At 37.6% G+C, this 26,661-nt stretch overlaps 1 protein-coding gene across 2 annotated transcripts in view; it reads right to left on the minus strand.

Annotated features, from left to right (window-relative positions):
• Window positions 1–6,678: 6,678 nt before the first annotated feature.
• Window positions 6,679–26,661, minus strand: part of ANKRD46 (ankyrin repeat domain 46) — a 68,493-nt gene continuing 48,510 nt past the window's right edge. For both annotated transcript variants that reach the window (XM_037803343.1, XM_037803342.1), the window contains 3 exons: window positions 16,348–16,690; window positions 14,689–14,847; window positions 6,679–8,563 (listed from right to left, as the gene is read on the minus strand). In XM_037803343.1, the coding sequence (XP_037659271.1) occupies window positions 8,347–8,563; window positions 14,689–14,847; window positions 16,348–16,658 (687 nt within the window). In that variant the 5' untranslated portion in view covers window positions 16,659–16,690 and the 3' untranslated portion in view covers window positions 6,679–8,346. The remainder of the gene's footprint in view (window positions 8,564–14,688; window positions 14,848–16,347; window positions 16,691–26,661) is intronic.

Consider the following 26,661-nt stretch of genomic DNA (forward strand, 5'->3'; position numbering starts at 1 on the left):
AAACTGAATTTAATAAAAAAAAAAAAACAAAAAAAAAAACAAGGAAAAAAAATATGTAGAGCCCCCTTGAGGAGCCTGTGGAGAATGCAGGGGTATTGGCCTACCCCACCTCGATGGTTGCTAACATGACCACAGACATAGGGGACTGGTGGTTTGATGGGTTGAGCCCTCTACCACAGGATTTACCCTTGGGAAGACTGTTGCTGCAAAGGAGAGGCTAGGCCTCCCTATAATTGTGCCTAAGAGCCTCCTCCCGAATGCCTCTTTGTTGCTCAGATGTGGCCCTCTTTCTCTAGCTAAGCCAACTTGAAAGGTGAAATCACTGCCCTCCCCCCTATGTGGGATCAGACACCCAGGGGAGTGAATCTCCCTGGCAATGTGGAATATGACTCCCAGGGAGGAATGTAGACCCGGCATTGTGGGATGGAGAACATCTTCTTGACCAAAAGGGGGATGTGAAAGGAAATGAAATAAGCTTCAGTGGCAGAGAGATTCCAAAAGGAGCCGAGAGGTCACTCTGGTGGGCACTCTTACGCAACACTTTAGACAACCCTTTTTAGGTTCTAATGAATTGGGTAGCTGGTGGTGGATACCTGAAACTATCAAACTACAACCCAGAACCCATGAATTTCAAAGACAATTGTATAAAAATGTAGCTTATGAGGGGTGAGAATGGGATTGGGAAAGCCGTAAGGACCACACTCCCCTTTGTCTAGTTTATGGATGGATGAGTAGAAAAATAGGGGAACAAAACAAACAAACAAACAAACAAACAAAGGCACCCAGTGTTCTTTTTTACTTTAATTGCCCTTTTTCACTTTAATTATTATTCTTGTTATTTTTGTGTGTGTGCTAATGAAGGTGTCAGGGCTTGGGTTAGGTGATGAATGTACAACTATGTAATGGTACTGTGAACAATCAAATGTACGATTTCTTTTGTATGACTGCATGGTATGTGACTACATCTCAATAAAATGAAGAAAAAAAAAGAAAAAAAAATAAAGATAAAGGAAAAAATACCCCTTATGCAAACTAGGGACTATAGTTAGTAATATTTTAATATTCTCTCATCAATTTTAACAAAGGTACCGCACCAATGCTAAATGTAAGTAATAGTGAGGTATAAGGGGTATGGAGTTTTTCTTTTTGGAACAATAAAAATGTTCTAAAATTGAAAAAAAAAATGGGGGGGAAAAACAACTGAAATTTGCTGAAATATATCGATTCATAAAATAGTATATACTCATGTTAATTTGTAATAATTCCATCAAATAAACAATTTATCCATTTTTTTTTTTGACTTTCAGTAGACTTATATTGCAAGTTTCAAGTTGGAATTTCCTTGGCCAGAGCTTATTATTGGACTGAAAAAATAACCTAGATTAAAAACAGCAACAACAACAAAAACACAGTAAGTTTTTATGGAAAAAAAAGGAGGGAGAAGAATCTATTTAACACCCCTAGTAAGTGATCCCTAAGCAGATACAATGAGTCTGGGTTATTCTCCTATTTTCACACATTTCTTACTGCTTTTTAAAAAATGCTTCCCAACGATGCTGGAAAGGACATAGGAAAACATATTAAAGAGCTCAATTAACATTCATAAAATATCTCTGGCACCAGAGAACCAGGCAGTGAATGGCCTTTTTAATCACCATCAAGCAGGACATTTTATAATCCCAGGGCTTAAGTTTACCAATGTTCCTGCAACCACCAATTGCCTAAATTGAATTAAAAGTATGTGGCAAACAATGAGCTTGAAGCAACAGCTGGTCTAATAAGACAAAGTACTGTGACTAACCATTGAAAAATGTGGTAACACTATGCCTGCTATTGAAACTCTGGAGGTCTTCTGCTTAGCTCCTTCAAAGCATTTTGTTGGAAGAGAACCCATTGCACAGTACTTTGTTCATGCAGAAGCATGGTTTAATGTGCTTTATGGAAAAAGTGCATTCCTTGGGGTTTTCTTTTCTTTTTTTTTTTTAGAATTGAAAAGATTTCTCACTCAGTGTTTTTCACCAGAAGATGATAGGTTTATGGTGACTCTCTGGTTGATAAACAAATAGAAACTGGGGTTACAGACACCTAGCCTGTATTTCCATGGCTTATGACAGTATCAGCTTGGTGAAAAGGTCAGTGTTTTGGGTAACTATTAAGGTACACAGAACACACCAGCAAGTCTATCTTTATGTATCTAACCCCAGTTACTCATATTTTAACATAATATTTAAAATAACATTTTTTGAGGGTTGATGGAGATGTGAGGGGCAGTATGGTAGAGGTAAGAGCTATGGACTATGTCTAGATTCAGATAATGGTTCTGCCCCTTTCCTAATTTTGGGACCACTGTCATTTGGTCCCTCTTGGTCTTTTTTCCCCCACTTAGATGATTTCTAATATACCCTCCATTTCTAAAATTGTATAATTATAGTAATTTATTAATACTTATTTTTCAGGCTTCACTCAAATGATTCATTAGAATGCTAGAATACAACAACCTGGGAAATTCGATTTCTATAGTTTAGAATAACACCTGCTTATTCAGCTGAATTTTAAACCTTTTTGGAACTAAGAGGCACATAGATAAGGTAAATTGACAATTGCAGGTGTGCCAGAAACCATAACTGCATTTTGAAGAAGGCAACAAAATATTGTTTCCCATTGCAAAGGCTATTTTCTGTGTAACACATTTTCTGTGTTGTTTCCAGAAATCGATAAGTAGTTTTGTGGTAGTCCTATCAATTCATTTATAAGAATAAATGTCTAATGAACTATCCCATTATGATCTGAAGACAATTTAAGAGGGCTTAAATGATATGGGATAGCATAAATAAAAAGTGGTATTTAGAAAAGGAACTAAAACTAAAGGTGAGGACATAAAATAAATCAGGAATGTGGTTCCAGTAAAGCACCACGATAATCGGTTATTACAATTGCTTCTGGTGGAACTTAAATTTGGTATTCAGGTTTTCAGCATCCAGTGTGAAAGAGGAATTCTACCTGATCAATTACATAATTCATTGAGAACAAAAGGTAAAAGCAATGTAACTGCTCAACAGAAATGCAATTGTTCCTGGTTGTAAGAAGCAGGTTCTTCCTCAGGGGTACCGTGAAGAACTGTGCCAAAAGTGTTCTCAGTAACTTTCCTTAGAATAGGTGCAATGATTGGGTCCATAGTGCTAGTCCTTTGGCCATTTTTCACTTCAACTAAGCAGAAGGAGGCATCATAGCATGATGGTTAGGAGAAAAGACCCCAGATTCAGACTACCTGAGTTCGACTCCCAGCCTGGCAACATACTAGCTGGGTGACTTTGGGCAAGTGGTTCAAACCTCAGGGGCTGTTTTTTTCCCTAATTGTAAAGTGAGGATAAAAACAGGATATGTGAATTAATAAGCTCTGTATAATAAACAATTATGATTGAAAAACTCAGTAAAAGCTACTGAGGTGGGCCATGACACACTACAGTTCAAGTATCTAACTCTATACTGACCTGACTCAATCCCAAGCTAGATTCAGTACAGTGCCATCCAAAAGAACTTTTGCAAAAATGGAAATGTCTTCTATCTGTGCTGTTCAATATAACAGCGGTTAGTGTGAATGAAGAACTGGATTTTTATTTAATTTAAATTAATTAAATAATCACAGGTGGCTAGTAGCTACCACACTGGACGGTGCAGGTAATGGAAATTTCTGTCACTGCAGAAAGTTTGCTTGGACAGTGCTGATCTAAAACATCCTCCAAGTAATTCTAACTATCATGATCAGCTAGATTTTTGATGAATTTTGTGACAAGGATCTCCAGATTGTATTCCTTGACAACTAACCGGAGTGCGGCCAAATCTCTGTTGGCCAGGGGACTATAGACCCTTGGGCTATGGTTGTGATGGGAAAAGTACAAGGATGAATGACTGAACAGAAAGCCAGCCTATCTGTTCTCTGAGGAAAACCAAGGGGGTATCCATGACAAGGCCAAGATCCTCCTTAGAAAATTGTTTTGAATCCACTCCAGAGCACAAAAGAATGGGCTTGATCCCAAAGCTTTGCTTCATCTAGCACAACTGCAATTGTATTGGCTTGAACAATTTTAAAGGGTGGCTTAACCAGATGCTGGCCTAATTTTTTCCCTATTTTTCTGTGAGCTTTGAGAAATGCTACTTGTGGAGTACTCTCTAAGATAAACTATCTGGAAAAGGTACATGAAAATGATTAAATAATATAAACTATAGTATGGGTCCCAGATAAAAGGCAACATTTGCTGCAATCAATAAAATGTCCTAAGTGGAATATAAAAGCAAAATAAGAGTGATTTACAAAAAAAAAATATGTATTTCAATATATAATTACTCATGTACAGCTACACTAGCAGATACAGTGAAGTCACACAGAGAATTATACTGGTGCCTCAATTACTGTCAGTAGCACTGCTGTCAAAAACAAGGATTTTCAAAACAGGTACAACTTTTAATCAGGTTTTGAATAAAACAAAGTAAAATCCTCCTTCAATTTATCTAGTGGTTGAATTCTTGGAAAATTTAGGATACACTAAAACTGTACCCAAAATACTTCGTTTTAAAATGTAAAATGGAGTTGGTTTTAGGCTTAAATAATTGAAAAATCTTTTTTATCCACATACACGTCCAACAGAACATTCAAGAATCATGTGGCATGCAGAACAATTCTCTATTGTGCTGGACTGCCTCACGCACTGTAGGACATAAAACATGCAAGGCCCCTGCCCAATTATTGTGACAACCACATTTCCGAAAAAGTTCCCATGGGGGTTGGTACCATCCATAATGAGAATCACTGCCCAAGCCAATCATATTAATTCTATTAGCCTCCCCCATGCCAAAGTTCATCAACCCAGGTCCACCTAAGCCAACCAGGGCATGGCACTCCTCTGGCACAAGACTGGTTTGGGAATAGGGTACATGATGTAATAGCCAAGGAAACACAGAGGAAGTTTACTAGGACCTTTGCAAGAAAGTTTCCTTGGAAGCAGTCACAGGAAAGATGGTTTCTTTCTTCTCTACACGGTTACACATAGATGTGATATCTGAAAATGTTGGACACATCTCAGAGCCAGCTGGAGGATGAAACCAACAAACAGAAGAGGGCAGAGCCAAAAGCAGGACAGGGAAACTGAGCTAGAGACCTTGCATTAAGCCACCCTTGGGGTCCACCCTAACTATGGACTCCCAATTACACAACCAATAAATTTCCTTTTGATTTAAGCCCCCTTTGAATTTGGATTTTGCTATCTTGTAGCTGAAAGCATTCTGATACGTACATGAACAATTTCACAAAGTCAAAGACTGAGGCCTGGTTAAACCAAACCAAACCAAAACAACAACCAAAAAAAAAGGGTGAATTTTGGTCCTGGTGGGCTTCTAGGCCAAGTGGCAGGCCATGCTGGCTGAAAGCCTCATTTACATAAGGAGCTGCAAAGTATGAGACTGTGTAGTTCATCCATCGAGTGACAGTCACATTTTGGAATAAGAATGGCTAGCAATGTTCACATGAGCAGTTTTGGGGGGCAGAAAATGTGAAAGTTCATCTGAAGGGGCAAAAAAAAAGCTACAGGTAAAAAAGCAATACAATCAGTATTTGTGTACAAAAAGAACTATAGATTGCACTGTGGACAGATGGGGTAGTAAAAATATTCTAAGTCTCTGCTGTCATGGAGCTTATAGTTAAAGAGACAAAGGAGACAAAACTCCCACATGTTTACACAGGAACAGATCAAGAAACGCAGAGCAAATATAATAAAACTAAGTTGGTAGGTGGTGAGGAAATGTCAGGAGAAAAGTAGACGTGAGATATGGTTAACTATGGAAGGTTTCCTGAAAATGCTCAAGTTTGAGATTGATTTTGAAGGCTGGTAACACTGAGAGAGGGGATGTGTTAAAATGGTACATTATGGGAGGAGGAGCACAGGAGTGGAAAATTTAGTAAGATGCACTACTTCTGAGACAGAACCAGGGAGAGGCCCCAGGGAAACATGTTTCCATTTCCAGATTCATGACAGAAAGCCAGGCACAGGTAAAGAGCAAACCTTTATGAGTGGGGCTAGAACCTCAATCTGGAATCCCTGTTCCACTCCTTCCTGTCTGACCTTGGACAAGTTACTTAACCTTCCCTGAGTCAGTTTCCTTGTCTTATAAAATGTGAATGTTGTAGCTAAGGCAGGGAGGGAGAAGGATGAAATGAGATGTGTGTAAATGCATGTAAAGTGACTTGTATTATCAGGAGGTGTTTAATCACGATAGTTATTACCACTCTTAAACCCAGAATCAACCCCAAACAGTTTCAGAGCATTTAAAAGGCAAACATACTTGAAACTCAATATACTGATTACATCAGGTTTGAAAAGAAGCTCTGTTTTTTAACAGTTAATTGCAACCCATTATAAAAATCCCCCAAGTAAAAGAAAAACAATGATATACTAAGAAACCGGATGGTGATTAAGGGATTTAGAAACACATTTATTGGTGGCATTATTGAATACAGAGAATAGAATAATACAACGATCAGCACTTAAAAGGAAACATTAATCTTAAAACTTTAAAAAATTCAATATATTTATATATATTGACCAATTCTGCATATCTGTTTAGTTTTACAAACAAATATAAAGCTAATTCCAAAGTTTTCATTCTGAATATACTTCAAATGAGTTGTTTTAGCATTCTCCATTCTAAAGCCAGCTCTTTTTTTTTTTTTGCTGTATTTATGACTATGATTTATTTTGTTTGTATTTAACCTAAAAGCAAGACTCTGCAAGTTGATCCTGAAAAGCTGATCCTGAAGCAGCCAGTTAATCAGGAATTTTAAAACAGCTCTTTAAGATAGGATAAAGCCACATAAAAGAAAAAGCCTCAAATATGAGACACATAAATACAAAACAGAAATTAAGCAAAAAGAATCACAGAAATACCACTGTATTCTAAACTATAATTTCTAATTCTAGCAACAACTCAATTAGCAGTAGCTTAGATGCCTTTGTTTTAAAAATAAAACCATTAGTTCTTTTAGTATAATTTTCTGACTTCACCCAATGAATAATTTCAAGCCTTCATATTCTTTTTGTAATAACCTAAGAATGTGATTTATACATTACAGAAATATTAACAAAAGAGGCCTTCAAATATACTGCTGAAACAGCAATATAGTTTGGGAGCCAGATTTCAATTTACATAATATTACCGTTCAAGAGTTTACGATAACTCAATACAATACAGTTCTGCACTGTTAACTCAGAAATATCCCATCAGTCTTGCCATCAGAGAATTACTGATGTGGATGGGATTGTTATGAAAATTCTAAAAGGGCTCTAACAGGATTATATATAACATGAAATAATTATGAACTATGATACAACTGTGACAGCACAGCTAGCTTACAGAACTGAATTTTTCACTAAAATAAATAGCACTACAGAATTATAGTGACAGTTAAATATCACAATTATTTTTTCCCTGCGAACTATTGAGTAGAAAAAGGGTTTCTGACTATATTTTTGATGAATAGAATACTTTTGAAATAAAATGCTAGGAGAAATTGAAAAGTGAACAAAAATGACCTCCTCAAGTTTCTTTTCACAAATATTAACAAAAAGCAAAGCAGTTTACCAAAAAGTCAAAATTATCTTAAAAACAAATAAATATTAAGATTGAATCAATCATTTTTGAAGAAAAAATAGCTCATTTTCAAAAGTTTGGTTTATTCTATGACTAGGTTTGAAAACTACTGAAATAAACCAAACAGATTCTAACTATATTAATTTACTGTACAGGATTTGATAAAAGTGCTTCAAGTTTTAATTTGAAGTAAATGTTTCATTCTCTTCCCTATCCCCAGAAAAAGTAAATTTAAAAAAGGGGGCTCCTGCAAAAAAATAAAAGAAACAAAGAAAAACCACGACGCACACAATCTAATTATATAAGAAAACCTTTTTCTTTTTGAACACTTCACTTTAACTGGCCCTATATTAGGGTAAAGTTTCTACAGCAAGGACCTCCTAGACTCTTCTTTTTGTTTTTTTTATTCTCTAGTCATTTCCAAGTTTTTATCAAACAAGGCTAATGTGTAGGCTTTCCTAAGAAGTCAGGCCGAGTCAGCGGTAGCTTTAGAATGCAGCATACTTGACTACAGTTTGTAGTTAAAAGGAACACATCATTCTTCTAAAAGGATTACAATAAGTAAAAATGCAACAAAAACAAAAACAAAAACAAAAAACAAAGTACAGCCCTCACTGCCCTGCACTAAGAGAGGAATTTTGAAAAACTAAGAACCAATGTTAGAAGCCAGGATGGGTATTTGCCGTCTATCTTCCATGAGATCCTTTAATGCACCAGTTCAGGTTGGTTTTCCACGAAGGGCAGCACCCCACTCACGTAGTAGGCAATGCCAAGAGACAGCAAGGCAATGACAAAGATCAAGAGCAACACCCGCCAGAAGCCCAGATCCTCTACAAACTCCTGCCATGTGGTTCGGAAGCTGGAAAGGACTCCTTCACCTTGCTGTAGGTTGGGATTGAGGAGAGAATGGCTTTCCATGGCACTGTGAGGAAAGAATGAAAGAGAATACTTGCAATACTTATGAAACAATAGGGACTGTCCTATCTAGAAAAGACCAGTTCTCCAACCCAACACTTTCAAGACAATGTATGCACACACACACACACACACACACACACAATGATTTATATACCTGCATGTGTCAGGACCGTCTATCTTAGACTGTAAATAATTATGTTTCTTGATTTCGTATCTAGCAGAGTCAATGTTAAAAATTCTTTTCTAATAAAGAGGTCGCAACAGAAGTCTTGAAAAAAGTTGAATGAGCTGTTTCCATCAGATACTAAACCAAAACATATCTGATTATTTAAAATTTAGAAGAGTTCAAAATGAAGATACATAATTTGAGAATTCATATTAATAGATGTAAACAAAGATGGATAAATCTAAAAAATCATTTCTAAATATTGTTTACATCTTAAAGTTAAAAGGGACTTCTATTAATTTAGTTCAACAGTCTGACCAATCAAGAAATTCCTTCTTTAACTGTAATCCTTACTATTAAGTGTGTTTGTTGAACATCTCTCTGGACTGGTCTGGTTGTTAGAAATTCTTTCTTCTTTATAGTTTCCTTCTACTGGTTTTAGTTCTATCTTCTACAATAATGCAGAAGTTGTTCAATCTCCCTTCTGCATTAGTTGAAAAAAGGTTGATGAAAACATTGATTCTGGTTTTCAGAACTGTATCAATGAAAAATATGACTGCTACAAATAGGAAACGGTGTATTTGACTTTGGTATCTGGAAGGCTACACTGTGACAAACCGGAAGCTCTGAGGGATGAGCACCAAGTCATCTCACAACACGCAGTCCCAGTATCATTTAGAGCCACAACGGCCATCATCAGATGTATCACCTCTGTTGCTTATAGAAGGTCATTCATTATTACCCTTCCTTAACCCATTCTCTTCATATTCTCTTCATATTCTTTCAACCATCTGGGCACAGAACAATCAAAACAATATAACATTGTCACCAGGAACCTGGAGTAGATACATGCAACAGTGGCAGTTTTAAAAATTCTACAACTTTATTTTACTTCTTGGACTGATAACCGGAGGTCCTTCAGCCTTTACTAGTATAAGAGGTCTTCTCTAATCATGGGAAGCTTACTTCCCAATGGGCTGTACGTTTGACATCCAAACTCTTTTTTTTTTCTTTTTTGTCTTAGAATATGTTTATTCTCTGAATAAGAAAAGAGATTTGCAGTGGGAATCTACAACAATATAGAAATTTAAGAAAGCTCAAACAAGTTGAGCATTTTGAGATGCCCTAATCAAGTAAAACCATAAATAAAGAAATCCAGGAGAAGTTTATTTTGACCTAAATAAAATTTATTGCATATGTTCGAGCTGACATGCCCTCATGCTCAAAGATGTTAGATACAAAATGAGGATCTGGTTGAGCATTCTCTAGGAGCTCATGAAGCTCTGCCAATCATGATTTTCTATAGAGACTTCATTAAATGTTTTCTTCTCTCCAGGGGATACCTGACTCTAACATAATGGTATGTGTGTGTGTTGTGTATATATATTTTACATGTATCAACTACACTGTCTTTGTCCTCCCATTTGTCCTCAACAAACTAAAATAGAAAGTAAATTAAACTTAAGATAAAATGGGAAAGTGAAGAAATATTTGTCATCAATTTGATTTTTAGAGGAAATGGAAAGTATTCTAATAAATACATTATAAAATGTTGTTTTATCTCTCTTCCAGAAAAGGTTAATCATTTCCCAGCTCTGTATAATGCCACATGCTAGGCAACCCTTTTAAGTTTTTTTTTCACATTTTTGAGATAATTCACATGTAAAATTCACCCTTTTAAAAAAGTATACAATTCAGTCTTTTTTAGTATATTCACAAAGTTATGCAAACATCACCACTAACTCCAGAACATTTTCATCATCCCAATAAGAAACCCCTTCCTTAACCCCTTCTATTCAGTCATTCCTCACTCTCACTTTCCCCCATCTCCAGGCAACAAATAATCTATTTTCTATCTCCATGGATTTGCCTATTCTGGACACCATATAAATGGAATCATGCAATATGTGTTTTTCTGTGACTGATTTCTTTCACTTGGCATGTTTTCAAGGTTTTAAGATACATCATCATGTAATAGTACTTCATTTCTTTTTATGACTGAATAATATTCCATTGTATGGATATATACATACTTTTTGTTTATCCTTTCATCAGCTGATGGACATTTATTTGGTTGTTTCCACTTCTGGCTATGATGAATAAGGCTGCTATGAACATTCATGTACGAGTTTTTATGTGAACATATGGTTACAATTCCATTAGGGTAAATACCTAGGAGTGGAATTGCTGGATTGTATATCATATAATAACTCTATGATTAACTATTTGAGGAGCTGCCAAACTGTTTTCCAAAGCAGCTGCATCATTTTACATTCCCATCAGCAATGTATGAGGGTCTTAATTTCTCTACATCCTTGCCAACACTTCTTACTGTCTATCTTTTTGATTATTGCTATCCTTGCGGGTGTGAAGTGTATCTCAGTGCGGTTTTGATTAGCATTTCTCTAATGACTAATGACATTGCCTTTAAGCTTTTTAATTTCAGCATCAACGACAGCATTTCCACCATCAAACCGAGGGGCAGAATAGGACAGGAAAACCAGGTAGCACAAGTATTAATTCATTTTTTGAAGAAACAGCTTTATATAACACTGTGTTCTAGTTTGCTAATGCTGCCGGAATACAAAACACCAGAAATGGATTGGCTTTTATAAAAGGGGTTTATCTGGTTACACAGTTACAGTCTTAAGGCCGTAAAGTGTCCAAGGTAACACATCAGCAATCAGGTACCTTCACTGGAGGATGGCCAATGGCATCTGGAAAACCTCTGTTAGCTGGCAAGGCACGTGGCTGGCGTCTGCTCCAAAGCTCTGGTTTCAAAATGGCTTTCTCCCAGGACATTCCTCTCTAGGCTGCAGTTCCTCAAAAATGTCACTCTTAGTTGCACTTGGGGTATTTGTCCTCTCTTAGCTTCTCTGGGGCAAGAGTCTGCTTTCAACGGCTGTCTTCAAACTGCAGTTCCTCTCTCAGCTTCTGGGTGTTCTTCAGAGTGTCCCTGTTGGCTGTGTCTCCTCTTCAAAATGTCACTCACAGCTGCACTGAGTTCCCTCTGCCCGTCAGCTCATTTATATGGCTCCACTGATCAAGGCCCACCCTGAATGGGCGGGGCCACACCTCCATGGAAATATCCAATCAGAGTCATCACCTACAGTTGGGTGGGGCACATTTCCATGCAAACAACCTAATCCAAACGTTCCAACTTAATCCCCACTAATATGTCTGCCCCACAAGATTGCATCAAAGATAACTTCGTTTGGGGGGACATAATATATTCAAACTGGCACACAGTGTTAATAGTACAAATTCTCATACCGAAGTGAAATGGCAGGTATGTGAAGGAAGCAGGCGCCAAGTATTTCATACTGAGCTGACTCATCATTTCTTAGTTAATAAGTAATCACAACTGAAGCAAAATAAAGTTAAGTGAATTGCTGATAAACAGGTGCCAAGAAACTGGCTACTGACAAAATAAAGATTCCAAAAATACACCCATAAAAAACACATTCTTGGACATTTTTCATGGTAAAAAAGTTTGAAGAAATTTAATATTTTATACAAAGATGAAAATAAACTTTAAGTCATTCTGAAGCAACAAGAACTTGAACAAATACTATGTTAACTCAATGTTATTAATCTGCTCATGGCATTCTGACTGTCCATTCGGAGGATACAAGTGAGGAGAAAAGGGCATGAAATGCATCTTCAGATTAAAATTTGGGAAGACTATGAGGCCCATTTATTTTCGAAAACACAGGAGACCTGTGTTCTGGTTTGCTAATGCTGCCGGAATGCAAAACACCAGACATGGATTGGCTTTTATAAAAGGGGGTTTATTTGGTTATACAATTACAGTCTAAAGGCCATAAAGTGTCCAAGGTAACACATCCACAATCGGGTACCTTCACTGGAGGATGGCCAATGGTGTCTGGAAAATCTCTGTTAGCTGGGAAGGCACGTGGCTGGCGTCTGCTCCAAAGTTCTGGTTTCAAAATGGCTTTCTCCCAGGATGTTCCTCTCTAGGCTGCAGTTCCTCAAAAATGTCACCCTTAGTTGCACTTGGGGTATCTGTCCTCTCTTAGCTTCTCTGGAGCAAGAGTCTGCTTCTAACGGCCTTCTTCAAAATGTGTCTCATCTGCAGCTCCTGTGCTTTCTCCAAAGTGTCCCTCTTGGCTGTAGCTCCTCTTCAAAACATCACTCACAGCTGCACCGAGTTCCTTCTGTTTTTCAGCCCATTTATATGGCTCCACTGATGAAGGCCCACCCAATGGGCGGGCCAACACTCCATGGAAATTATCCAATTAGAGTCATCACTCTCAGTTGGGTGGGGCGCATCTCCACAGAAACACTCAATCTAATCAACACTGATAACGTCTGCCCACAAAAGATTACATAAAACATAATGGCATTTGGGGGACACAATATATTCAAACTGGCACAACCTGACTTCATCTTACTACCCTGAAAGAATGTCAGCAGCCTAAAGACCAAGGGAACTCCCTTCTCTGCGGCCATCCTGGCTGTTCCCCAGGGGCCTGAGCTCTCAGGGCAGGCAGTGTCCCCTCTCCCTCGTCCTGGGAGCTTCCTCCTACTCTGCTACTAAAGCACTTTCAAGAGGGAACATTAGACAAGATCCTTCAGAAAATTCTAAACACTTCAAGTTCTACGGACTGAAGAAGCAGCAGAATACAATGGCATTAACTGTATTCCACAACAATAACAAGAGTAAAGTACAAGAGTATGGTTCACTTAAAATGACACAGGAGAGGGAATATTTTGCACTATCATAAAGCTTTGACTTCTTGCTTATTATATCTCCCTGTCAGATTCCAGTGATAACTCATTAGGAGCACTTACTCTTTTAGAAGAAAAGCTCTTTAATTTCTTTTGGACAGTATAAGTGCTTTGAAAGTATCTAAACAAAATAGAACTAAGCTTAAAAGTGGACTTAATGGTCCCCAAGGACCACATAAAGAGGAAGGAAAGCAATCCTGAGTACAAAGGAATCAAATGAAGGGTTAGCTATGAAAAACAGGGAGGATTTAATTTAAAACTTACAGAAACAATGATCCCAACAATGAATCCAATGATCTAAGTGGTCTATGTGATTCTAAATCCAAGTCCTGGTCAGTTGGCTACTGGGTCACTGGCTGGTGTGGGCCCTTGTTTGTTTTCTTTATTCTACCAAAAAATTTGGGAAGAGACTATAGTAAGCTCATCATAATTCTTACCTCACTACTATAATCTAGAAGGCTGAAACTCCCTAGTGCTCAAACCAAACTACATGCTAGTATAATCAAGTCTGGCTAGAGACCTTACCTGATGAGCCAGTGAGTCAAGGACAAAGATGCTTTGCCACCTTTTTTGAGCTACCTGAACTGTGTTCTTAACTGCTTCTAGATGAGAAGTGATAATAAATTTAGGGACCCTGTCAGGGTCTTAGCTTCACTTATACGAGCCCACATTTCATTTGTTCTTAACTCATGTGAACACCACTTCCACATTACTGAATTGTGCATGTGTTTCCCCCCTTTAAATCCTGTATTACACTCCCCCTTCTGTTTTCACTTTTCAAGACTCCAACTTCCCTACCCTTGAAACTTTTTGGTCTTTCCTAATATTATCCAAGTTCTTGGCATTTCCCATCTATCTCCTCCTTTTTTTGAAATTCCACTTGTTTTATGACCTGTACTTAAAATTCTCAAATTACTCTTTCCTCCCCTCATGTTCAGCTCTTAACTACCTCCTCTCCCTTGTGCTGCCAATATGGAAGGTTCCCTTCCTTGCACAGTGGCTAACAGAATATTTTGTCCATATGGGCACTTAAGAATTTTCTGTTTATAGTTTCCCAATTGTGAGTGGGAGCCATAAGGACTGAAATAAAGTTCAAAAAAAAGTAGCAAAGCTATATACTTGAAAGCAAAAGAATATAAAGCGCACATAGCCACCACAAAAGATCCAGGTATTTAAAATGACTTGCCCCTTAAAAAAATTACCTCACATACCTTTCACTCTCGGCCGTCTGCATGGTCTCCAGTTTTGAGTGGGTTCCTCTGTTAAATCCTTTTACCTCCTGTTCTTCCAAAGATTCCAGCAATCGGATGACATCTTTATTCACTCCCCTGCGCTTTGCCAGAACTAAGGGTGTAGCGCCTTGATGATTGCTAAAAAAAAAGTTCATAAAAATAAAGAGGCTGGCATAGTAATTATATTATATTGTTAGTATCCATCTGTGATGATCTCAGTGAAAAAGGGATGGTCACAATGATTTAAAACCTAGAGCAGAACCAATGATTAAGCCAGAATTTGAATTTTGAATTAACCTGTTTTATTTTTCCATTTCAGGGAAAAGGAATAAAGAAATATATAAGCAAAAGACAGGATTAAAAAAAAAAGAGCATTTTCTCAGAAATTAATTAGGACGTCAACTCCTTGATTCACTTATAATTGAAATTTACAGTTTGTGGGAAAAGTATATATAAAAAAGTCTAAGAACTTAAAAAAAAAAAAAAAAAAAAAAAAGTAGCCAAATGAACTGCTTTGGTTAACCCAACTATTTATTTTCAACATTTTTCTGGAAGGAAAAGAGAGAACATTTAAATTCTTTTTAAGTGACAGGTTTCTTTTCTTTTCTTTTCTTTTTAAAAGAACTTCCCAAACCTCCCAAAACTTCAGAAAGTTATAAATTGGAGGTTGCATGGAAGAGCTTTAAAAGGGGGGGGTGGGGGTGGGGGATAGGGGGTGTCTCAACCAAAGGATACTTATGTCACATGCTGTGCAAGGTAAGTATCTGGTCTGGAGGACATTTATTTATTTAATAGTATGAGCTTCTACCAGCTGCTCAGCCAAACAAACCCAAAGATAGTAATAGGAGAGAACCCAAATCAGACTAAATCCTGCAGTCAGTTCTACCACAGGCTGTCCTGTAGTGGTTAAAAACATTTACTGGCTTATTCAGATTCAAAGGCATTAATGGTAACACCTATAAAATTAGGGCAGCATGTAACTATAATTTAAAGGTCAAGTTCAGTTTTAAAGGTAGCCTGACATCTTTCCCACTCTAGAGACAGGGTGTTTTTAAAACAAACAAACAAAAAAATACAACTTCCTGAAATTCTTTGGTATAGAAAGGAAGCTGAGGCCCAGAGACATTACAAAGCTAGCATAGTGTATGACAGAGGTACATGAGCTCTAGAGTCAGGTGGAACTTGGTTCAAATTCCAGTCCTGTCATTTACAAGTGGTATAACCTTCTCAAGCCATCTAACTGTTCTTGTCTCAACTATTTTATCTGTAAAATGAAGTTAACACCTACTGCAAGAGTTATTCATACTGAGGATTAAATGAGCTAACATAAGTGAATTCAGTGTCCAACCCACATTTTGACAAAAGTTCATTCCTTTCTTCTTTTCCCTTGTCTCACAACATACAAATAATTAATTAGTAGCAGAAACTGCACTATGTTCATAGAAAAAGTCATATTGCTTCAGCATAAATCTAGCAATCAACTCCCCTAACCAAATTACACTGTCCTCAATGCCTTTCTGAACTTGCCATTACAACTCATCAATGTGGCTACAAAATCAGCACACTCAGAGATCTGAACATGGGTTGTGAGACTGATGGGAAGAAATGAGTAGACTTCAAAATCCACAGAGAACTTACCAAATATCAATTTTGAGTCCATTGGAAACTAAGAACTGAATAGTATCCACATGGCCACAGAGGTGAAGAGCTGTGTTTCCTTGATATTCTGTGGCCAGAAGATCAGCACCAAATTTATGCAACAGCTGGCAGATGTCTACATTTCCTCGGGCTGCCGCCAGGTGAAGGCCTGTTCTGCCCCTGCTGTCTCGAATATTTGGGTCAAAGCCACTTTCCAAAAGCCGTTTAGAATAGTTAAAGTCTCCATCAATGCAGGCTTGGAGCAAGGGCACATTTGTCTGAGAAGAATCATTTACGAAAACGTAAGACATTGTTCTGATTTGTTGTGGTGAATGGGATATGCCTGTAATGAAAAATGAAGTGAGTAAGATTTGGTAAAGCTAAATTAAACCAAGACAATGATGTCATTTAGAAAATTACTAATTTAGAAATTACTGTTTCTTATATTTCTTGACCTCCTGCCTCTAATAAATTACCTTATCAAAAAGAAACAACAGTTATCAATTTCATTTTATTTTCCATTAAAAATGTTTTATTTCATTTTGTTCATCTCTGCTGGATCAAAAGTGCAATTAAATTGCTACAAAGTTCTATTTTGCTTTTCACAACATGTAAAACGATTAAGAAATTTTTAAAGATGGGCAAGATATAATTTTTTAGAGTTAAGTTTATTGCATTATCAGAAGACATAGATAGTGACATCATCCACATGGCAACATGAGACATCCCCTAGAAAAGCCTCCCTAAAGAATCAGCAAATAAAAGGACAAATCCTACTTGCTTAGAACTCTGGAGGACAGTAAAAACTGGAGAAGGACTCCACAAAGCTGAACAGCAGAAACAGAAAAATATCAGGTAGGAAATTTCTGTCGTAGACCCACAGGTTTATTACCCTCCCCTTTACTTCATTCTGCTCAGCTTGGGAGTCACGCAGAGGCACCAGTCCCTCCTGCATGGACACAGACTACAAGTCAGGATCCTACACATATCCAGGCACAGGGACCCAAGTCTGAAGAAACCCAGAGTGGAAACTAAGTTGTGCTGCATACAAAAGGGGCCCCAGGAGTGGGGCATGAGGGTGGGGTGTTGGAAGAGAACATGGCAAAACTGTGGGCAAGGTGATATGTTCACTAAATCCACTTATTGTTGGCTGGATCACCTTAATGCAAAACAGACTTTTCTGGAGTGACCCACCTTTGTGGATTGACTCCATCTGGCTCCCAGCCATGGGATACCCTAATGGGAAAGGAACTGGAGGCAGAAAATCCTCACAGGAGAGAAAAAGGAGGAGGGAGGTATACTGAACCACTGTAGGACAGAATGGGTCCCAGAACTGAAAAGTATAAAGAAAAGAGGACACTAAAGGAGAGAATTTAAGCAAACCATAGAGCTGGGGAGAAAATTCTTCACAAAAAGAAACCAAACAGATCAAGATTCCCAGAGAAAGAACAGAGGAAAGGAAGCTTTCTGGTGGAGGCGAAACAATTGCACAAAAAGTACAATCTTAAAAACTGTACTGCATATCCAGGGCAAGAATCAGGTAAAGAAGAGCTGAGAAAATCTGAAGAGTTAAACAAGAGCTATTCTGAAGGTCTAGAATAAGTTGGACCAAGTGTCAAAGAAAAGCATTAACAAAACGCCAATCAACAATAAAACCCTAGAATAGAGGGAGAAACGGACCTTTAGAGATAACCCATCAAGATAATCAGATGCCTAGACATCAGGAAAAAATTACAAGCCATATTAAAAAACAGGAAGATATGGCTCAATTAAGGGAACAAATTAAAACTTCAGAGGAGACAAAGAATTTAGAACAACTAATCAAAGAAGTTCAGACAAATTTCCTAAATCAATTCAAAGAGATGAACGGAAATATGGACAAAGAGCTAAAGGATATTTAGAAGACAATGGGTGAGCATAAAGATTTGGAAGTATAAAAAGAAACAGAAATTATGGGGATGAAAAGCACAGCAGTAGAAATTAAAAATATGCTAGAGAGGGTGGGGCAAGGTGGTAGAGTGGTGAGGTGTAGGTTTTAGTTACTCCTCCAGAGCAGTAGGTAGAAAGCCAGGAACTGCATACACTGGACACTGCAGAGCAATTTGACTTTGGGTACTTCATACAACACTCATGAATGCGTGGAACAGCTGAGATCACCGAAATCTGTACGTTCTCGTGGACAGGGGACCCGTGCCCCTCCCTGCCAGGCTCAGTCCCATGCTGTGAACCAGGAGGGAGAACTGCAGTTGCAGCTCTGATTGAAAACTCAGACTGCTGAGCAAAGACTCCAAACATAGATAGACTGAGACCAGACACCGGAGAATCGGGGCGCAGTCAGCCTGGAGGAGAGGAGATTGGGCTAGCAAAAACAGCAAAAAAATCACAAAAATAAACCAAAAATAAAAAGAGACTTTTTGGAGTTCCAGTGAACAAAAAACGGAGAATTGCAGGGCTGAAAAAGAATCAGGTGCATATACAAATCCAGAAGGCGAGGACTCTTGTCTGAAGAGCCCCTTTCTCTGCTTTCTTGATTGTTCCTTAATGGCCCTAAACTCCTTGTCTCTTAGCATTTCAATAGCCCATTAGATCTGCAAGGAGGTCCCTTCTTTTTTTTTCCTAAATCAATTCAAAGAGATGAAGGAAAATACGGATAAAGAGCTAAAGGATATTTAGAAGACAACGGGTGAGCATGAAGAATTTGGAAGTATAAAAAGAAACAGAAATTATGGGGAGGAAGTTCTGAAAGCAGCAAGAGAAAAGTAATTCACCACTTACAAAGGAAACAGCATAAGACTCAGTAGTGACTACTCAGCAGCCACCATGGAGGTGAGAAGGCAGTGGCATGACATATTTAAAATTCTGAGAGAAAAATTTCCAACCAAGAATTCTTTATTCAGCAAAGTTCTCCTTCAAATCTGAGGGAGAGCTTAAATTTTTCACAGAAAAACAAGTGCTGAGAGAACTTGCTAACAAGAGACCTGCCCTACTTGAGATACTAAAGACAGCCCTACCGACAGAGAAACAAGAAAGGAGAGAGAAATATGGAGAAAGGTTCAGTACTAAAGAGGTACAGCATGGGTATGTTAAAGGACATTAAGAGAGAGAGGGAAAAAACGTATCTGACAAACATAAACCAAAGGATAGGATGGCTGATTCAAGAAATGCCTTCACAGTAATAACGCTGAATGTAAATGGATTAAACTCCCCAATTAGAAAATATAGATTGGCAGAATGGATCAAAAAATATGAACCATCAATATGTTACATACAAGAGACTCATCTTAGACACAGGGACACAAAGAAATTGAAAGTGAAAGGACGGAAAAAAACATTTCATGCAAGCTACAGCCAAAAGACAGTAGGAGTAGCAATACCAATCCCAGATACAATAGATTTAAATGCAAGGATGTTATGAGAGACAAAGGCGGCCACTACATACTAATAAAAGGGGCAATTAAACAAGAAGAAATAACAATCATAAATGTTTATACACCCAATCAAGGTGCCACAAAATATATGAGACAAACACTGGCAAAACTAAAGGAAGCAATTGATGTTTCCACAATAATTGTGGGAGATTTCAACATAACACTCTCTCCTATAGATAGATTAATCAGAAAGAAGACCAATAAGGAAACCAAAAACCTAAAAAATCTGATAAATGAATTTGATTTAACAGACACATATAGAACATTACATCCCAAATCACCAGGATACACATTCTTCTCTAGTGCTCATGGAACTTTCTCCAGAATAGATCACATGCTGGGACATAAAAAAAGCCTCAATAAATTTAAAAAATTGAAATTACTCAGAGCACATTCTCTGACCACAATGGATTACAATTAGAAGTCAATAACCATCAGAGGCTTAGAAAATTCACAAATACGTGGAGGTTAAACAACACGCTCCTAAACAATCAGTGGGTTAAAGAAGAAAAAGCAAGAGAAATTGCTAAACATATACAGACGAATGAAAACGAGAACACAGCATATCAAAACCTATGGGATGCAGGAAAAACGGTACCGAGGGGGAAATTTATAGCATCAAAAAGGCAGAAAGAGCTAAAATCAAAGAACTAATGGAGCAACTGAAGAAGCTAGAAAATGAACAGCAAACCAATCCTAAACCAAGTAGAAGAAAAGAAATAACAAGGATTAAAGCAGAAATAAATGACATAGAGAACAGAAAAACAATAGAGAGAATAAATAACACCAAAAGTTGGTTCTTTGAGAAGATCAACAAGATTGACAAGCCCCTAGTAAGACTGACAAAATCAAAAAGAGAGAAGACCCATATAAACAAAACAATGAATCAGAAAGGTGACCTTACTGCAGATCCCAAAGAAATTTAAACAATTATAACAGGATACTGTGAACAACTGTATGCCAACAAACTGGATAATGTAGAGGAAATGGACAATTTCCTAGAAACATATGAACAACCTAGATTGACCAGGGAAGAAATAGAAGACTTCAACCAACCAATCACAAGCAAAGAGATCCAATCAGTCATCAAAAAACTTCCCACAAATAAATGCCTAGGACCAGATGGCTTCACAGGAGAATTCTACCAAACTTTCCAAAAAGAACTGACACCAATCTTACTTAAACTCTTTCAAAACACTGAAGAAAATGGAATACTACCTAACACATTTTATGACGCTAACATTAATCTAACACCAAAACCAGGCAAAGATGATACAAAAAAGGAAAACTACAGGACCTTCTCCCTAATGAATATAGATGCAAAAATTCTCAACAAAATATTTGCAAATTGAATCCAAAGACACATTAAAAAAAAATCATACACCGTGACCAAGTGAGGTTCATTCCAGGCATCCAAGGATGGTTCAACATAAGAAAATCAATCAATGTATTACAACACATTAACAAATAGAAAGGGAAAAATCAAATGATCATCTCAATAGATGCTGAAAAAGCATTCGACAAAATCCAACATCCCTTTTTGATAAAAACACTTCAAAAGGTAGGAATTGTAGGAAACTTCCTCAATATGATAAAGAGCATATATGAAAAACCCACAGCCAGCATAGTACTCAATGGTGACAGACTGAAAGCCTTCCCTCTAAGGTCAGGAACAAGACAAGGATGCCCGCTGTCAACAATGTCATTCAACATTGTGCTGGAAGTGCTAGCCAGGGCAATCCGGAAAGACAAAGAAATAAAAGGCATCCAAATTGGAAAGGAAGAAGAAAAACTGTCATTGTTTGCAGATGATATGATCTTATATCTGGAAATCCCTGAGAAATTGATGATACAGCTACTAGAGCTAGTAAATTTAGCAAAGTAGTGGGATACGAGATTAATGCACATAAGTCAATAATGTTTCTATATGCTAGAAATGAACAAAGTGAAGAGACACTCAAGAAAAAGATACCATTTTCAATAGCAACTAAAAAAATCAAGTACTTAGGAATAAACTTAACCAAAGATGTAAAAGACCTATACAAAGAAAACTATATAACTCTACTAAAAGAAATAGAAGCAGACCTTAAAAGATGGAAAAATATCCCATGTTCATAGATAGGAAGGCTAAATGTCATTAAGAAGTCAATTCTACCCAAACTCATCTACAGATTCAATGCAATCTCAATCAAAATTCCAACAACCTACTTTGCAGACTTGGAACAGCTGGTTATGAAATTTACTTGGAAATGGAAGATGCTTTGAATTGTTAAAAACACTCTAAAACAGAAAAATGAAGTGGGAGGACTTACACTACCTGACTTTGAGGCTTATTATAAAGTCACAGTAGTCAAAACAGCATAGTACTGCCACAAAGACAAGCATATTGATCAATGAAATCGAATTGAGAATTCGGAGATAGACCCCCAGATCTATGGCCGACTGATCTTTGATAAGGCCCCCAAAAGCAGTGAACTGGGACATAATAGTCTTTGCAACAAATGGGGCTGGGAGAGTTGAATATCCATATCCAAAAGAATGAAAGAGGACCCCTACCTCACACCCTACACAAAAATTAACTCCAAGTGGATCAAAGACCTCAATATAAAAGACAGTAGCATAAAACTCCTAGAAGATAATGTAGGGAAACATTTTCAAGACCTTGTATTAGGTGGTCACTTTTTAGACCTCACACTCAAAGCACAAGCAACAAAAGAAAAAATAGATAAATGGGAACTCCTCAAGCTTAGAAGTTTCTGCACCTCAAAGGAATTTCTCAAAAAGGTAAAGAGGCAGCCAACTCAATGGGAAAAAATTTTTGGAAACCATGTATCTGACAAAAGACTGATATCTTGCATACATAAAGAAATCCTACAACTCAATGACAATAGTACAGACAGCCCAATTATAAAATGGGCAAAAGATATGAAAAGACAGTTCTCTGAAGAGGAAATACAAATAGCCAAGAAACACATGAAAAAATGTTCAGCTTCACTAGCTATTAGAGAGATGCAAATTAAGACCACAATGAGATACCATCTCACACCAATTAGAATGGCTGCCATTAAACAAACAGGAAACTACAAATGATGGAGAGGATGTGGAGAAACTGGAACTGTTATTCATTGCTGGTGGGACTGTATAATGGTTCAGCCACTCTGGAAGTCTGTCTGGCAGTTTCTTAGAAAACTAGATATAGAGTTACTCTTCGATCCAGCAACTGCACTTCTCGATATATACCCAGAAGATCTGAAAGCAGTGATGTGAACAGATATCTGCAAACCAATGTTCATAGCAGCATTATTCACAATTGCCAAGAGATGGAAACAACCGAAATGTCCTTCAACAGACGAGTGGATAAATAAAATGTGGTATATACACACGATGGAATACTACACGGCAGCAAGAAGGAACTAAGTTGTGAAACGTATGACAACATGGATGAACCTTGAAGACACAATGCTGAGCGAAATAAGCCAGGCACAAAAAGAGAAATATTATATGCTACCACTAATGTGAACTTTGAAAAATGTAAAATAAATGGTTTATAATGTAGAATGTAGAGGAACTAGCGATAGAGAGCAACTAATGAAGGGGGAGCAAAAACCCAATAAGAACAGATAAGCTATCGTGGGTAAATTTAACATTCTGGGAAGGCCCAGGAATGATTATGGTTTGTTAATTTCTGGTGGGTATGGTAGAAACAAGTTCACAGAAATGTTGCTATATTAGGTCATTTTCTTGGGGTAGAGTAGGAATATGTTGGAAGTAGTTACTTTAGGTTAGTTTTCTTTTTCTTACTCCCTTGTTATGGTTTGTTTGAAATGTATTTTTTTTAATTGTATGTTGTTCTTGTTAAATTTTTTTGACATAGTTAATAGCTAATTTTCTAAAAAAAGAGTTAATTAAAAAAAAAGTGAAAAAAATATGCAAAGCCCCCTTGAGGAGCTGGTAGAGAATACAGGGGTGTTGGGCTTCCCCACCTCGATGGTTGCTGATGTGCTCACAGACATAGGGGACCGGTGGTTTGATGGGTTGAGCCCTCTACCACAGGACTTGCCCTTGGGAAGACTTGCTACAAAGGAGAGACTAGGCCTCCCTATAATTGTGCCTAAGAGCCTGCTCCTGAACGCCTCTTTGTTGCTCAGATGTGGCCCTCTCTCTCTAGCTAAGCCAACTTTGCAGGTGAAATCACTGCCCTCCCTGCTACGTGGGATCTGACACCCAGGGGAGTAAATCTCCCTAGCAACGTGGAATATGACTCCCAGGGAGGAATCTAGACCCGGCATCGTGGGATAGAGAACATCTTCTTGACCAAAAGGGGGATGTGTAAGGAAACGAAATAAGCTTCAGTGGCGGAGAGATTCCAAAAGGAGCCGAGAGGTCACTCTGGTGGGCACTCTTATGCACAATATAGATAACCCTTTTTAGGTTCTAACGAATTAGAATAGCTAGCAGCAAATACCTGGAAGTATCAAACTACAAATCAGAACCCTTGAATCTTGAAGATGATTGTATAAAAATGTAGCTTATGAGGGGTGACAATGTGATTGGGAAAGCCATATGGACCACACTTCCCTTTGTCCAGTGTATGGATAGATGAGTACAAAAATGGGGGCAAAAAAAAGGCACCCAGTGTTCTTTTTCTACTTTGTTCTTTTTCACTTTAATTTTTATTATTATTTTTGTGTGTGTGGTAATGAAAATGTTCAAAAATTAATTCTGGTGATGAACACACAACTATATAATGGTACTGTGAACAACTGAATGTACGCATTGTATGACTGCATGGTATGTGAATATAGCTCAATAAAACTGAATGAAAAAAATTCGCTAGACATATACGACAGCAGATTTGAACAGGCAGAAGAAAGAATCAACAAACTAGAAGACAGGACCATTAAAATCATACTGTCAGAAAAACAGATAGAGAAAAGAACAGAAAAAATTAAGCAGTGTCTTAGGGAAAAAAGTGACAGCACAAAGTACACAAACATGCATCATGGGTGTACCAGAATGAGAAGAGAAGGGAAAGGAGGTAGAAAGAATATTTGAGAGAACAATGGTCCAAAATTCCCCAACTCTTATGAAATACATAACTGTACAGGCTCAAGAAGCACAATATACTACAAACAGAATAAATTCTAATAGACCTACTGTGCCAGTTTGGATGTATTATGCCCCCTAAAATGACAAGTTCTTTGATGCAATCTTGTGGGGGCAGATGTATTAGTGCTGATTAGGTTGGAATCCTTTGACTGTTACCATGGAGATGTGACTCAATCAACTGTGAGTGGAATGTCTGATTGGATAATTTCCATGGAGATATGGACCCCACCCATTCAGGGTAGCTCTTGATTTAGTTGCTGGAGTCATATAAAAGAGCTGACAAACAGAAGGACCTCAGAGCATCTGAGAGGGACATTTTGGAGAGCACCTCAGAGAGACATTTTGGAGACGGCCACTGAAAGACTTTTGCTGACATTTGGGAATGCTAGCCCAGTGTTTCCTCTGGAGAAGCTAAGAGAGGACAAAACACCCCAAGAGCAACATTTTCAAGAAAGCAAAGGAGCTGAAAGGAGCTGGAAAACAAGCCGGGATCAGCAGATGCCAGCCATATGCCTTCCCAGGTAACAGAAGTTTTCCGGACACCATTGGCCTTCCTTCACTGAAGGTATACTTGTGTTGATGCCTTCATTTGGACATTTTCATGGCCTTCAGACTGTAACTTTGTAACCAAATAAACCCCTTTTCTGATATTTTGCATGATGGCAGCATTAGCAAACTGGAACACCTACTCTGAGACACATACTAATCAGGATGTCAAATGACAAAGAGAAAGAGAATTCTGAAAGCATCAAAAGAAAAGTGATTCATCACATACAAGAGTCCTCAATAAAACTAAATTCCAATTTCTCATCAGAAACCATGCAGACAAGAAGGCAGTGGTACGATGTACTTAAGGTACTGAAAGAGAAAAACTGCCAGTCCCAAATTCTTTATCTGGCAAAACTGTCACTCAAAAATGAGGGAGAGTTGAAAATATTCACAGATAAACAAAAACTGAGCAAGTTTATCAACAAAAGACCTGCCCTACCAGAATTACTAGAGAGAGTTCTGCAGGTTGAAAGGAAAAGACCGGAGAGAGTGGCTTGGAGTAGCATGAAGAAATGAAGATCATCTGTAAGGGTAACTAAAAGGGTAAATTCAAAACCCAATAGTTCTGGATCATCAATATACAATTCTACTCTTTAATTCCTATAAGCATCAAAATATAATTAAAAAAGTAAAAGACATATTTCCTGTTAATGGACATGCAAAATATAAAGTGGTACAAGAGCAACATAAAGAGGGGAAACAGATGCATATGAGATCACAGAACATGTATGCTATTGAAGCTAAGGTGATATCTTTTCAAATAGTAGGTTATAGATGTAGGTTGTGTAATATAAACCCAAGGATAAACATGAAGAAAGTATTTAAAAAATATACAGAAACAGAAATGAGAAAGAGATCAGTCAGATACATCACAAAAGATAAACTATACAGAAAAGGAGTCTGCAATAAAGGAAAAGAGAGACCAAAAAAAAAAAAAAGAAAAAAAAAAAAAGGATGTGACATATAAAAACCAAAGTACACAACGGCTGAAGTAAGTATTGCTTTTACATAATAACACTGAAGGTTAATGGATTAAACTCCTCAATCAAAAGACAGAGTTTGGCAGATTAGATAAAAATGCATGATCCAACTGTATGTTGTTTACAAAAGACTCACTTTAGAACCAAAGACACAAATAGGTTGAAAGTAAAAGGATGGAAGAAGATATTCCAAGCAAAAGGTAACCAAAAAAGAGCTGGGGTAGCTATATTAATACTGCAAAAAATAG

The sequence above is a fragment of the Choloepus didactylus genome, chromosome 14 (genome assembly GCF_015220235.1).
Source record: "Choloepus didactylus isolate mChoDid1 chromosome 14, mChoDid1.pri, whole genome shotgun sequence".
Lineage (NCBI taxonomy): Eukaryota > Metazoa > Chordata > Mammalia > Pilosa > Megalonychidae > Choloepus > Choloepus didactylus.